Here is a 14,319-nt window from a genome sequence, read left to right on the forward strand (position 1 = left end):
CATCAACTGGTAAATAGATACATTGTAATAGATCTATACAATGAACACCGTCTGGCAACGAAAAGGAATGAAGTACTGCTCTTTGCTACACCATGGATGAGCCTCCAACACAATATGCTAAATGCAAGAGGATAGACACAAAAGATCACATACTGTATGATTCCATTTATATAGCATTGCCATAAAAGGCAAATCTGTAGAGACAGCGAGTAGATTAGGAGTTGACTAGCTCTGGCAGGGGATGCCAGTGGGGAACTGCACATGGGCTCGACGTTTCTCTTTGGAAATCGTCTAAAATTAGACAGTGATGATAAATGCACAGCTCTGTACATTTACCCAAAATCGTTGCATTGAACACTGAATTCCATAGCATGTAAATTACAACTCACTGGTTGCTGTTTTTTAAATAAAGCATGAACTGTAAAGCATTTTTAAGATTTGGATTATTTCTCGGTAGATTCTCATTGTTGTAAGATGAGGATGATCAGTGAAACACCCTTTCACTCTCTGACTTGAGGTGGATTCTGGAGCCATCGTAGAATGCTTCAGCTTTCTCAACTCAGTAGGGGACGCTTTGGCTTTTCAGGACAGCAAGCTGACCCTCCTGGAACTAATAGCCTGCAGGCACCAGCTGAGGATAGTAACATCTGAAAACAATAGAAAGTCCAGTCAGTAAATGCAAATCAATACCCCTGGCTGATGATTCCCTGTAAGTAAAAAGAGATTTTTAAGATGGGGTGTCTTGACTCTAGCCATTAAACTTCTCATTCACCAGTTCTTCATTAAATGCCTGTCTTAACCAGGGCAATTGAGTCCAAGATATCAGACATTTTTGAGTTATGGAGATCACCTGCTTCATTTTTGGCCTTGGGCACAGGATAAAAGGAGCTGAATTAAATATTCCCCCAGAAAGTGATGTAAGGAGAGGGTAATTGACAGCACCTGGAAGATACCATCTTGGAATGACAGCCATAGATGTGGTTATGGAAGTGCAGGCGTATTTGAGAAGACACACCAAGTCCCACAACACCAAGTTGTGTTCAAATGCTAGGGACCTCCAGGCATCAGGTTTAAGACATACGTGTGTGTTTGCATGTGTGTGTGAGAGAGAATTCTCTGACCTTTTTTTTTTTAAGATTTTTTTAATGTATTTGACAGCCAGAGATCACAAGTAGGCAGAGAGAGAGAGAGAGAGAGAGAGAGAGAGAGAGAGAGGAGGAAGCAGGCTCCCCGCTGAGCAGAGAGCCCGATGCGGGGCTCGATCCTAGGACCCTGGGATCATGACCTGAACCTAAAGCAGAGGCTTTCACCCACTGAGACACCCAGGGTTCCTTATTTTTTGAAAATGGGAATTGCTTGACAGATAGTTATAGGACTATATAGTTCCATCATAAATAAATAGAAAGTGCAGAGACTTGATTTGTTTCTTTTGTAGGGATCTCATTGTGGAGATGCTATCCTAGCGTTCTCCTGGCAGACAGAAGAACACATGAACTTCATCAGACTTCTTTGGTTGGTAGTAAACAAACTGAGGAGTCTGAGGAATAGAAGACATTACAAAGTTGCTGCCCCAATAGCAACAAACAAAGAAAAACAACTCTGGTTTCTCAGTGTGCAATGCAAAGATCGCGGGTAGCAGAATCACTATGTGGAGAGTGGGAGTGGGAAGTGTGGGTATCTTATTAAAAAATTAGACATGTGAGTGACTACTGTGCTATGAGACAGCAGTGAGTGAAAGAGACCAAGATCCCTGCTTCATGGAGTGCTCGTTCTACTAAATTTGTTCCCCAGCATTAGGTCCTGAACCAACAGCATTTCCTTTACTTGGGTTCATAGAAATGTACAGTTCCTGGCCTCACGTTCGACCTACATAACAAATCAGAAACTTTGAGGATGCAGCCTGACCATACAGGCCCTGACAAGCCCTCTAGGTGCTGACGCGGGGTAAGTGAGAAGCACTCTCCAAGGGTAGGGTTTCTCAACCTCAGCGCTGTTGACATTTTGGACTGGAAAATTCTTTGTTGCCGGGCTGTCCTGAGCAGTACAGGATTTTTAGCACAGAGATGCCAAGTAGCTATCCACCCTCGTTCTGATGATAAAACTGTCTCTAGACAGTGTGAACTGTCCTCGGGGGCAGGGGCAGAATCATCCCTGGTGAGAATCAATGCCTTAGGGCAAGACTGTTCAAGATGGCCTGCTGACTGGTACTACTGGCATCACTTTAATCAAATCTTTTAGGAGTGAAGTGAGGAATCCACATTTTAAAAAGTCCTTCCGGTGGTTCTCATGCTGCTAAGGTTGAAGAACCACCATCCTGGTGGAAGAAATAGACACATGTAAATCATTCAGAGCGAATAGTATACATCACTTTACCCATGGAACATCTTTCAGAAGGATGGGGAAGATAGGGAAGGAGGACAAGGTATTTCCAGGAAGGGGGGGTGTCACTTAAATAATATAGTCATTGAGAAGGTGATTGATCGAAGAGTAAAGGACGAGATGAGCAAGTGAAGAGAGAAGGGGGATGCTCCAGGCATGGAGAAGGGAAAGAGCAAAGGCCCTGGGGGCAGGCAGGTATATGCAGGTAGGTTCAGAAGCTAGCAGGTGGCCCAGGGTGACCAAGTGGAGGAGTTTGGGGGGAAAGTAGTTAGAAAACAAGGAAGAGAAATAATGAATGAATGAATGAATGAATGAAGTTATCTGTTTGTGGCCTTGACTTCTGTATATACAAGCTATGTGGTTTTGAGTATATTCTTGTATATTCTCTGGTATCTTTGGACCTCAGCTTTCTCTTTTATAAACCAGAAGGAGGGACATCTGGGTGGCTCAGTCAAGCATCTGCCTTCAGCTTGGGTCACGGTCCCAGGGTGCTGGAACTGAGTCCTGCATCTGGGTCCTTGCTTAGCAGGGAACCTACTTCTTCCTTTCCCTCTCCCTGCTGCTTCCCCTTCCTGTGTTCTCCCTCTCTCTTACAAATAAATAGATAAAATCTTAAAAAAAAAAACAAACCACCAGAATGAATACTTGTTCCATAAAGGTATGCTCTGAAAAATAAAATGCTCAAAGATGGTAAATTTTTGAGAGATTTGGCAGGTTACATTGCTTATATTATGTGATCAATAAATTTTACATGTGTTATAAAAAACAAAGCAAAGCCTAGAAAAATTTATATCTACCATATCTGAATCTCTGTGATGGTAATGTGCACTTATAATAAGTCCTGCCAAGTGATTCTTGATGATGTACACTATTTTGAGACCCTTTATTTGTTCGTAGACAGTATTTATTTCCTGGTCCCCAGGGAGGATTGCAGATGCCTTGGAAGTAGAGATTTCCAGGTGTGAATATTAACACATAGTTTCCAAGGCCTTCCTAAGAAGAGACCAAATTGTAGACCAATATGGCATGCTCAGGGGATTACATTGAGAGGCTTTTAACTTCATGGTGAAGCTTCCTGGGGTGACCATTCAGAAGATGACTCCAGGGGAACAAATCCCTTTTTGGTTTACCCCAGCCAATGAGCAACATTAAGAAACAGAAATACCTCCCGATCCGCTGCGCAATGAAAATATCTGTGAGGCAGATAAGGGTATTGTGTCCACCGTGAGGTTGGTGTAGTTATCCAAGCCAAAGTTTCCTTTTACCCAGTTATCTAAAGTTTTTGTTTGTTTGCTTGCTTGTACTCAACTCGCCTCTCCCTGATGAGTTGCCTGTCAATGTTGTTGTGCTTTGGTAACTTAATATGATAACCTTGAACTTCTGTAACATCTTTCCTTTGAAGGGTTCAGTGTTTGGGGCCATTTTCAGTTTTTAAAAATAAGCTATTCTTCAATATGTTACTCTCTGGTTATTTTGCTCCACCTTTTTTGCCTTCAGGAAACTCAGAGATTAAATCTTACCAAATCTTCAAGCTGCTGCGATTTGAACTGTTAGGTTTTTCTGCCTTAATTTCCCCTCTGTGAGTTCAAGAGGTCAGACATAGTCTGAGGCAACACTTAAGGAGTCTGTATCTTCGAGAAGCAATTGGATTAGTTGGGTTGAATCTCTTTCCTTTTTCTCCACATTGAAATGATGGGGTGGGAGAGTGTCAAGATAGGTTTTAAATTGATTTATTTGGTAGATAAAATGCACCCAAGCTGGAGGTAGTCCCTTCTCATTATTTAGTGGCTGAGCTGCACCTGAGAGTTCATGATGATGCCAAGAATGGAAGTGAAAGCACCCAGGTTTGTTCCCTTAATACACACATGCAGGATAAGTATTATAAATTAGCTGTGATAATCAGTAAGATACATACCCAAGCAATTTAAGGATATAAAACAATCAAGGATGTTGCAGTTTGTCTTCTATCTACTGGACTGTCATTACTTTCAATACCTTCTCTTCGCAGGCCCCTGCAGTATTTAATTTATTATACCTCCCATTTCACAAACTGGAGAGCTGAAGGTTAAGGATATTTTGGTCTGTTTCAAGGCTTTTGTGAACTTTCACCTTCCAAGATTAGGCACACCACAGTCACCAAACTTTTTTCCCGCTATGTGTCTGCCAAGAAACATTTTCAATGAAAATTGCTCCTGAGATTGTCACAAGCAAGGGGAGCAGGAGAGGGAGAATTAGGCTTCCCTCTGAGCAGGGAGCCCGATGCCGGGCTTCACCAAGGCAGGGCCCATGACCCGAGTGGAAGATAGATGCTTAAGGGCTGAGACTCCCAGGTGCCCTTGCTTTCCTCTCTTTTGACATTTAAGGCTTCAGGCGAGGCAGTCAGGCTTGGTTTGAGATTTAGCAAAGGGGCTTGGTGGTTTCTTCCCATTATGACAAGGATAAACTTGTCACATCATGGAAATCCTGGAAAAGGAGGTATTGTGGAGACGCAGGCAAAGACCTGGAGTAATGAAGTAATGAATAATGGAGTACTTTTTTCCTGCATTGTTGCTTGAAACTCCTAACTCAAGGTGTTTGTTATTGCAGAATCCTGCCTATTACCATGAAGTGACCATCACCCATCCTTTTCACCTAGTAGAACTGATCTCAGGATCTACAGAGGAGAGGTATGTTCAGATGTACTCTTTTTAAACTCCTTGATACTCTGACTAGAAGCTACGTTCCGTAATTCCCTTTGTAATCTGCCTTATCTGGCTTCTGGAGCATTTAATTTGATTAATCACTTTGATTTATGGTAATAATTTCTTGCCAGGAAAAGCTCAGAGGAAGGAATTGATGTACTGTTTTATGTTGAACTATCTCCTGAAGGAGCTGTGGGTTAAACAGCTTTGAGTCTGTTGAAGGTGGGGAAGCGAGTTGCCTTTGATAGAAGGGAGGGTGGATACCGGGAGGGAGGCATTTTGTGTTAGAGCTCTGTGATAAAATATGATCTGAGTTTTTCTTACGACTCCCAAGTAGTTACAATAAACAGTTTAACATTAAAATGACTGTAGGCATCCTTTCATTGTATTAAGTTGGAAGTGAAACCAAACATAGTTTTCTCACTTTAGAGGATTTTGGTTTCAAACTGTGATATTTTGGCTGTTCTAAAAAGATTTAGAAATCTAAATTTGCGGGGGAGGGTTACCAGGTCCTACAAAATCCTAAATTCAACTGATACCCATCTGCTAAATCATAAAATTTTCCAGGGTAAAAAATGCAAAAGATAATAAAATCTGAAACCTGAGCTTTATAGATTTGGGATGAGGGGTGGGTGGGCTCCGAAGTTTAGATTCGATGATTGCAAACTTCTGTGAAGAGACCAGAGAGTAAATAATTTAGGCTCTGTGGGCCGTATGGTTTCCCTTACTCAATCCTACCCTCATTGTAGAAGCAAAGCAGTTTTAGACCATATATAAGTGAATGAGTGCAGACACGGAAATCTGATGTTGACAGTCTCACGTGTCCTGAAATTTTATTTTGCTTTTTGTGTTTTGTTTTGTTTCATGGTTTTGTTTTCATGCTCAGCTGAAAGGCGAGATTTGCCCTTAGGTTGTAGTTTGCTGGCCCCTGCTTTTGATCGCTAAAACAAGGCAAGGTCTCCTGCCAATCTCTTCTTACTTTGTACTCCTTAACACTGGAAACCTTCTGCTGTTCTCACATTCTAGTAATGGTTTCCCAAGAAGAACTGGGCCCAAGGTAGGGGGAGTAGTGCCTCATGGGGTCGCGGGGCGTCTCTTCAGCTATGCCTTGTGGAAGAAGGAAGGAGCGTCCACTATTGAAGACACCTGGGGTGTCCTGGCTGTTGACGGTGCCTGGGGAGTTCTGCCTTCCCAGTCAGCGGCCTTTCACCTGCTTTCACCTTCGTGAAGGCTTGTTCTAGCTCTTAACCCAGTTAGCAGAACTTTAGGGAGTTGTAAGCTTGGCAGCTGCTTTTTACCATAGCAGAAGGTCATGAGGCAGAATGTTTCTTTATATTCTGTTTTTATTGCTTCTCTGTGATTAAAGGGTTTGATTTCAAACACTTGGCAAGGATTGTTTGAACATGGATCTGCTTCAATGTAGGGAAACTCAAGTGTAAGAAACTAACAAACCCATCGACCCCCGCCCCCATCCTTTATTCTCTACACATAATAGACAAATCTATTGGGGCATGATAATTGAACAAAAAGAATTCTTGACAAAGGAAATAACTGTAAGCAGTCCTCAAATGTTCTCTTAAAATCACTGAAACTTTCTCTAAATAATACACTCCCCGAAAATTGAAAATAAGACTATATTTAAAAAGTAAAAGCATCGCTTTCTTGTGTGAACCAATAATGTGCTGTGTGACCTTAGACAAGTTATTTCACCTCTCTGTACCTGAGTTTAGTAAAATGAAGAACTTGAGCCATGTGAATACAAGGGGCTTCCTGTGTACACGTAGAAAGATGAGCAGGTAGAGAATAGGGTGTAAGATATTCATAATCATGAAGCAGAAGAGCATTATTTTCTCACCATGGTGTTGCAGGCTTAGTTGTGTTCCTCCAAAACTAATGTATTGAAGTCTTAACTTCTCAGTACCTCAAAATGGGACCATATTTGGAAACCGGGCTTTGAAAGAGGTAGTTAAGGTTAAGTGAGTTCACATGGTGTTCCAGGTGACAATATTTGGAGATAGGCCTTCAAAGAGGGGATTCAATGAAATCAGTAGGGTGGGGTCTTAATTAGCTACTAGGGATATGCTAGGACCAGGTGAAGGGCATGACCAAAGAAAGACCAAAGAAAGCTTTTTGCAAGCCAAGGGGACTGGCCTCGAAGAAGCCAGAACTACTTAACACCTTGATATTCTAGCCTCTAGAACGGCGAGAACTAAATCGCTCCCCCCTTTTTTTTTTTAAAGATTTATTTATTTATTTGGCAGACAGATCACAAGTAGGCAAAGAGGCAGGCAGAGAGAGAGAGAGAGAAGGAAGCAGACTCTCTGCAAAGCAGAGAACTCGATGCGAGGCTCGATCCCAGCACCCTGAGATCATGACCTGAGCAGAAGGCAGAGGCTTTAACCCCCTGAGCCACCCAGGTGCCCTGAGAACTAAATCTCTTAAGTCAGCCAGTCTGTGGTATTTTGTTAGAACAACCTTAGCACACTAATATATGTGGTATTGCATAGGATGTGTATAGGGGTGCCATCCCTGAGCTGACCTTATGAAGCAGGAGAAAGTGAGAACTTCATTTCCTCTCTATTCCTTATTCCACCTCCCTCATGGTCTGGAGTGCAGAATGGGGGTTTTGAAAGCTGAGGTGATTTGATTGTGTGGACCCTACTGGCATTCTTTGGGGGAAAAAATGCTCAGGGTTCTGGATATCAGTAAAAGATAAAATCTTAATCTGTTGTGAGTGTATTTTTCATATGTCTTAGTGAGAATTCAGAATTAAACTTAATTCTTCTATTTGCCACATGCTTATTTCATACCATTATTGATCTAGAAAAGTGGGTCCCAGATGTCTTAGTCTGACTCCTTCTCTTCAGTCATCGAGGACCTCTAGGCTCTTTTATATGTGGCTTATGGCTATAGATATTTACCATATTAGAAACTAAAAATGAGAAATTTGCTTATTGCTTCATTTAGAATAAGCCCGTTAAGTTAATGTCAAATTTTTTATGGAAAAGGGATTTTCCCAAAGCAAACATGGTAAGAAGCATAAACTTTTCTCCACATTTTTGTTAACTTTTAGTGTCTGGCTTAGTAGAAGATAGCTGGATTCCCCTATCTGGCTCTGCCTTCAAGCCTTCGTGATGTCCCTTATACCAGGTTCCAGAAAACTGCAGTTATACACAAGAGCATGAGAAAAGCAAGTGCCAACTAGTATTAGGAGAAAAGTAGTTAATATTTCACAGATATCCTGTGCAGCCCCATCTGGACTCGCTAGATCAGTTTGAGAACCTCTGATACGGTAGTAGAGGAGAAAAAAGGTGATGTATGGTTTCTCTAGGAAAACTTGATTGCCAGGCACCTGGGTGGCTCAGTCAGGTAAGCATCTGCCTTTGACTCAGGTCATGATCCTAGAGTCCCAGGATGGAGCCCTATATCCAGCTTCCTGCTCAGCGGGGAGTCTGTTTCTGCCTCTGACCTTTCTCCCTCTGGCGCTTGTGTTCTCTCACTTCCTCTTTCAAATAAGTAAAATCTTCAGTTAAAAAAATAAATAAATAAAACTTGATTACCTTCCCTGTGGACCAGGCACAGACTTTTCCCTGTGGTTGCCTTTTTAAAATTGTGACCTAAAAATGATTGTCAAAACTGCACACTTTTAAAAATGTAAGTGAACAAGTCAAAATGAGCATGACTCCCAGTGTGGGATACGAATGGCCCTGCACAGCTTAAAGGCATGGCTGAAAAGAAGAGAAATGAAGGCAAAGAAGAACCGGTGCTCGTGACCCACAGGGCCCGTAAGGCATGGTGGGGTTTTTTTGTTTTGTTTTTTGCACTTGCTCTAGATGTACATTTACCTATTCATAGGATCTGCCTCCACCAGTCACGTGTTTGAGGGTCACTAAAGACTACAGTGTTCTTTTAAAAAGCTAAGGCAGAGAATTAGAGCTGGGTATGGCTTTTCACCTTACAAATGAGAAAGTGAATGTCCAGATAGGTTAGATGCAGTGCTCAGGATCACCCGACTAAGAAATCCAGCACTTGAAATAGGAAAGACCTTGATTTTATATGATACTGTGCTGTACCTGTACTATTGTCCTCAGCCAGCTTAGCATCTCCCGCTGAAGGTAATTGTGAACTAAATCAGAGAATACAGAGTTCCCAGGGTGGTCACTCAGCCATGTAGAGACTCAGGAAGGCTGCAGTCAAGTGAGAAATATACTAGGACTTTGGTGGTTTGGGGGCCAACTGTGTTAGGAGGGATTGGAGGAGAACACTAATTAGCTACAGTGGAAGGAAGACTTTGGGAGAAGGCATGGGGCACCATAACCTCTTGGGGCACCTGGGTGGCCCAGCTGGTGAAGTGTCTGTCTCCGGCTCAGGTCATGATCTCAGGGTCCTGGGATTGAGCCCCACATCGGGCTCTCTGCTCAAGAGGGAGTTGTCATCGTCTTTGCTCTGTCTCTCTCTCTCAAATAAAATCTTGAGAAAAAAATAGCCTTGTGAACACCGGGGATGGGGTGGGGAGGGGTAGGGGGGTGGTGCGCTGCGGCAAGGTGGGAGGTTGTTGGGGAATAAGGAGCAAGGAGGCTGAGGTATGCGATGGTGGCCTCTATACCCTGTCTGAATACAAACTTCCATTTGTGAGGTGCCTCATCTAACAGGGGTGACAGCTAAGGGGCTTGTATCCAGAGCTTGGCAAGGATTCCTCCCAAGATTTTGGTCATTTAACTCCATCGATGAACCAGCTGAGCTAACCAGCCACAGATGTTTTGTTTATAACCGGAGGAATTCATGTGAGGTTGGTGATGACATTTCCCTGTCTCTAAAATGCTGATAGTTAAACAGTGATACTGTGTGCAGCTCTTGGAATCTCTATCCTGAGAGGCAGTTCTTAAGTGTAATGGTTTAATGGTCATTTAGCATGATGGGCCTTTGGAGTGTAATATCATTTGCCTGCCAGTTAAAATGAACGCTTCTCCGTGGGAAGTCAAAGATCATGTCAGCATAACTTGGGTTAGGTGAAGGAGCGCATCAAGATATGAATGCTAAAATAGAGAACAGGGAATAAAATCTCCTGTATGCCTCGCCTGTTCATAAATCCAGTGTAATTAAAGAACAAAACTAATTCCTACTAAATGGGAAGTATGCTCTGAATTAGTGAAAAGTTTGACTTATTTTGAAAGAATGATACTTTATTAATCTTGTCTACTGTTCTCCAGTCCTCAACCTAATCTTTTCTAATCTAATTTGTTGATAAGGTTGAGGTTACTTCCATAACTGAAGCTGAACTTCTTTCCCACTCTGAAGCTTCAGTGTCCCTACTCTTCTGGTTGGTGTGGACAAATGCGGTGTGCTTCCTGTTGTTTGGGACCAGTCCCACATTCTTAGGCTCTTGGTGGGAACTCTCCCCAGGTCAAGGACCTCATTCCTTCAGTTGACCCATCTTTGTCCTCTTCTCTTAGATCATCTACCCATGGACTGCATTTTTTATTAAGAAAGAAAATTTCCCTCACTCTTTGGACATACTCATTTTACCCCCCATACATAACTTCAAGGTATGCATACAGTCACAGATGCCCTGACTGTTCTTGTGGTAGCTGCTATTCCATTCTCGTGGTACTGTGCGGGCTGGAAATGGTCACAGCCACGTTCTTGGCTCTGTTGTCAGGATCACCATCTTTCTTGGTGTTTGCTCTTCCTTGCCTGTCTGGGATTGGTGGTCTGCCCTTCTGGCTCGTGCCCCACACTCCGTGGGAATCATGGACAGTGTCACCTGCACCCACCTTTTCATAAGCATTTTATGCTGCCTTTAAATCTATACCTTCAGCCCTGCTCTTTCCTTTAAGCCCCAGAGCCAGATACTCAACTGAGAATTGTCCGTGTCTATCTCAAACTCACCACCTCGAAGCCAGACTTCAACATTGTCCTCTGTTGTTGCCAGTCACAGCGGCTGTCCTCAGCATCCTGGAGCAGGGGTCCGTGAGCTATAGGCAGTTGGCCAAATCCAGCCTGTACATGGTTCCATAAATGATTTATTGGAACATACCCATTTTTTTTTAACGTTTTCAAGGGGACCAAGTGCCCTGCAAAAATATATTTAAATCTGACCCTTTACAGAAGGAGTCTGCCAGTTCCTGTCCCAGAGTGGCAAAATCATTTGAAGGGCATGATAATACCTATAGGTGGGTACTATCTCCAGAGCTGTTTATTCAGAGACGAGAATTTGCATTTCTAACAAGTTCCCAGGTAATGCTGGCCCAGAAACCACCCTTTGAACAGACTGAGAGAACAATGTTCTCAATAACATTGTCACTCACTTTGATCTCCTGAATGAGTTTAAATTTCTCCTCGCCATCCAATCTACTCACTGAAATGATTTTTCAGAAATCCACATTTATCTATAATGTGACAAGTTCCCTGGGACTTGTGGGTATCATCACCTCGAACCACATATGGCTCCCACTAAAAGGAAAAAGGAGCCACAATAGTTAACAGCCGGAGCTGTTAACTATCAAGTGCATGACAGCATTAATATATGGAACAGATTCCTCATGATGACCTAGTGTGGTAGGAACTTTTATTAATTCCATTTTCACAGCAGACTGAGATTCAGTGACAAGGTCCCGGGGCAGGCAGGTAGTAGAATCAGAATTTGAACCCAAACAGTCTGGCTGAGGAGCCTATGCTCCTCTGAATCTTTTATCACCCCTCACTCAACCCCTGTCCTGACCTTAGTTTTGTTACTTTAATAAGTACAACTGGAAACCTGGATGCATTCTCCTGTGCTAATAGTGCCTCTACAACTATAAAATCAAAGTGAATACAAAGACACAATTCCAATAAAATCTAAGTTAACGTTACATTGATGTTCCACATGATGTTGAATATTTTACTGAATATTAATTATCTTTTGCAACATGAATTGGTATCTGCTACAGAGAGGCTTTTGTGAGTTCAACCTAACTGCAGCCTGAGGCATTTTCTGTTATTACATTTCTTTTTCAAACTCCTCTGAAACCATTTTTACACAATAATATAATAATTTGCCTGAATGTGTTATACAAATATTACATTGACCTCATTTCCCCTCATTAAACTTTCTAGATAGTGGGACTTGCCACCCACACCAGCAAAAGGAAAGCACTGGCTCTGAAGCCTAGAGGGATTTTCTGTTTTCAGGTGGTTAGCCATAGACCCTTGTTTGAGGAACCCTGAAGTGGAGCTCCGAGGCTATTATTCAAAGCCCTTCTTCACACAGGATCCCAGAACACCCGTCCTTATTTCCTTTCACTACTTTCTCGTCCTTTTAGTTTCCTCAGTACTAAATTGTTTATAAGTTGAGGTGGTCAGTGGCTTTTTTCATTCCTTCTAAGCCTTGGTAGGAACTCTTCTCTGAAGGACCCTTTCAGCTCTCAAGCCCACCCCTTGTATCCACTGTACTCCTGAGCCCTATTCATCCATTAAAATTCCACTTGAGCACAGACCTGTCATAAACCATCAAAATGACCTCTGTGTAGCAAAACCAATGGCTCCATAATGCCCGGCAAGGTCCTCATGAACCGCCTTCTGTCCTATACTGTGGTTCAAGGTGAGCTCCACAATGTCCAAACAAGATTTTGGAAATAGGCTTTGTGAGGAAAAACTTGAAAAGCCAGGAGCAACAAGGAAGGGGTTTTGTGGGGCCACTAACTTCCCCTCACCCTCCGAGCTATGCTGCTGGGCCGTAGTACTTGCTGGTTTCTCACTGGGGGTTTAGGTTCCAAATGGAGTCTTCCCCGGCTGCTCTTCCTTTTTCAGGGAAAGCTTGAGGGAGCATCTTTCTCAGGGGAGGAATAATCAGACATGCTTGGCAGCAGGCAGACTGGATTTTGAAGTAGCAGCTATTTGTAGGATTGTCCTGGGAAGTCACCTGTCCAGCATCTGGATACCTTCAAAACCATGGGAAGTTGCTTATCCCTCCTGTGGGAGGAAGGGAGCATGCTGAGGTCGGGTCATTGGTCCCATTGGAGGCTGACTTTGGGTGCAGTCCCTGTCAATGGCTAAAGGAGGACCTGGCTCAACATCCAGGCAACTCTGAATTCGAGCTCTGTGTCATTTTCGGATCTTCTTGCTCACTTCTCTGCTCTTGTAGTGTTCTGGTCCTGTCGGGTCTTCAGTGGCCCATTCAACTTTGGAAATTCCTCAAAAAAAAAAAAATGTGCAAAGATAACAAGGGAATGTGTAGAGGATGGAGATTTTTCCATTGACTACCATTGAAATCAAATTGAACACCAGGCAGATTTCCAAGTCAGGTGTCAAGTAATGATTCCCCATTGAGAGCAAAGTAGTCAACAGTGAGATTATAGGAGCCTATTGAAGCGATCAGAGATTGACAACTCATCTCTACTGAGGAAAGTGCAATTCTGTATCTCTGGATGGGTTATACAGAAAATAGGGCTTGATAGGGGTGTTGTAAGAACTATCAAATTAAAATAATTTCGCTGGGCCATGTTAGAACTGAAAATTCAGTCTTTTCAATGCTGATTCAGTAACAGTATAAAATTCATGTGTTACACGTGGGTGTTAGCCTCTTTTAAAATATATCCTGATACTGTCTCGATGTAGAAAATCAAGGTTTTTGAAATCAAAATAATTCATTTAATACACAACAAGAATGGAAGACACTTTGGGAACACATCTATAACAAATGATTGCATACTTCGTGCTGAATGCACTTTTAAGATTGATAAAGCTTTCAAAAAGTAGATCTCTGTCAAAATACTTCATATGTTAATACCATTTGTGGCTACTTTCCATTTCTGTTTCTGTGAAGCAAGAAATCAACACTCTTATCTCCCTTTTTTAACCCTTTATACTGAATAGTCCTTTATTTACTTGAGTAGATGCTATTTTAAATGCCTTACAGTGAATATATACTTAAAATCACTAATTGCAATTGTTTGCATATGATTTTTTCATAATATTAAGTTGGCTTATAAATCTGATCCACTTTGTCACTTGTGTGCATTATTTTTATATACTGGAAAAATCTTACATGAGGCGCAGAGTGCATGTATAGAGTTCAGAATATATGGCTCTTACATAAATATGAATCTAACTTAAAGCAACTTAAATGCTTTATGATCCTATAACATTTGATTTAACATTTCTTTTAATTTAGACAATTATAATATGCTCAAAATGAAAATTTTGGAAAGGGGGGGAAGAATAAAGATGAGTCACTCAAAAAAAGACCAGCTTTCTAGAATGTACCCATACAAGTTAATGT

General features: G+C 42.1%; 1 protein-coding gene across 1 annotated transcript in view; it reads left to right on the forward strand.

Moving 5' to 3' along the window:
• LOC309861100 (uncharacterized protein) overlaps positions 1 to 14,319 on the forward strand; it is a gene marked incomplete at its 5' end in the record, with an annotated part of 268,107 nt that overhangs the window by 33,796 nt on the left and 219,992 nt on the right. The window contains one exon of the mRNA XM_082723671.1: positions 4,966 to 5,045. Coding sequence (XP_082579797.1) covers positions 4,966 to 5,045 — 80 coding nt within the window. The remainder of the gene's footprint in view (positions 1 to 4,965; positions 5,046 to 14,319) is intronic.

This window comes from Mustela nivalis (genome assembly GCF_964662115.1).
Source record: "Mustela nivalis genome assembly, chromosome: 1".
Lineage (NCBI taxonomy): Eukaryota > Metazoa > Chordata > Mammalia > Carnivora > Mustelidae > Mustela > Mustela nivalis.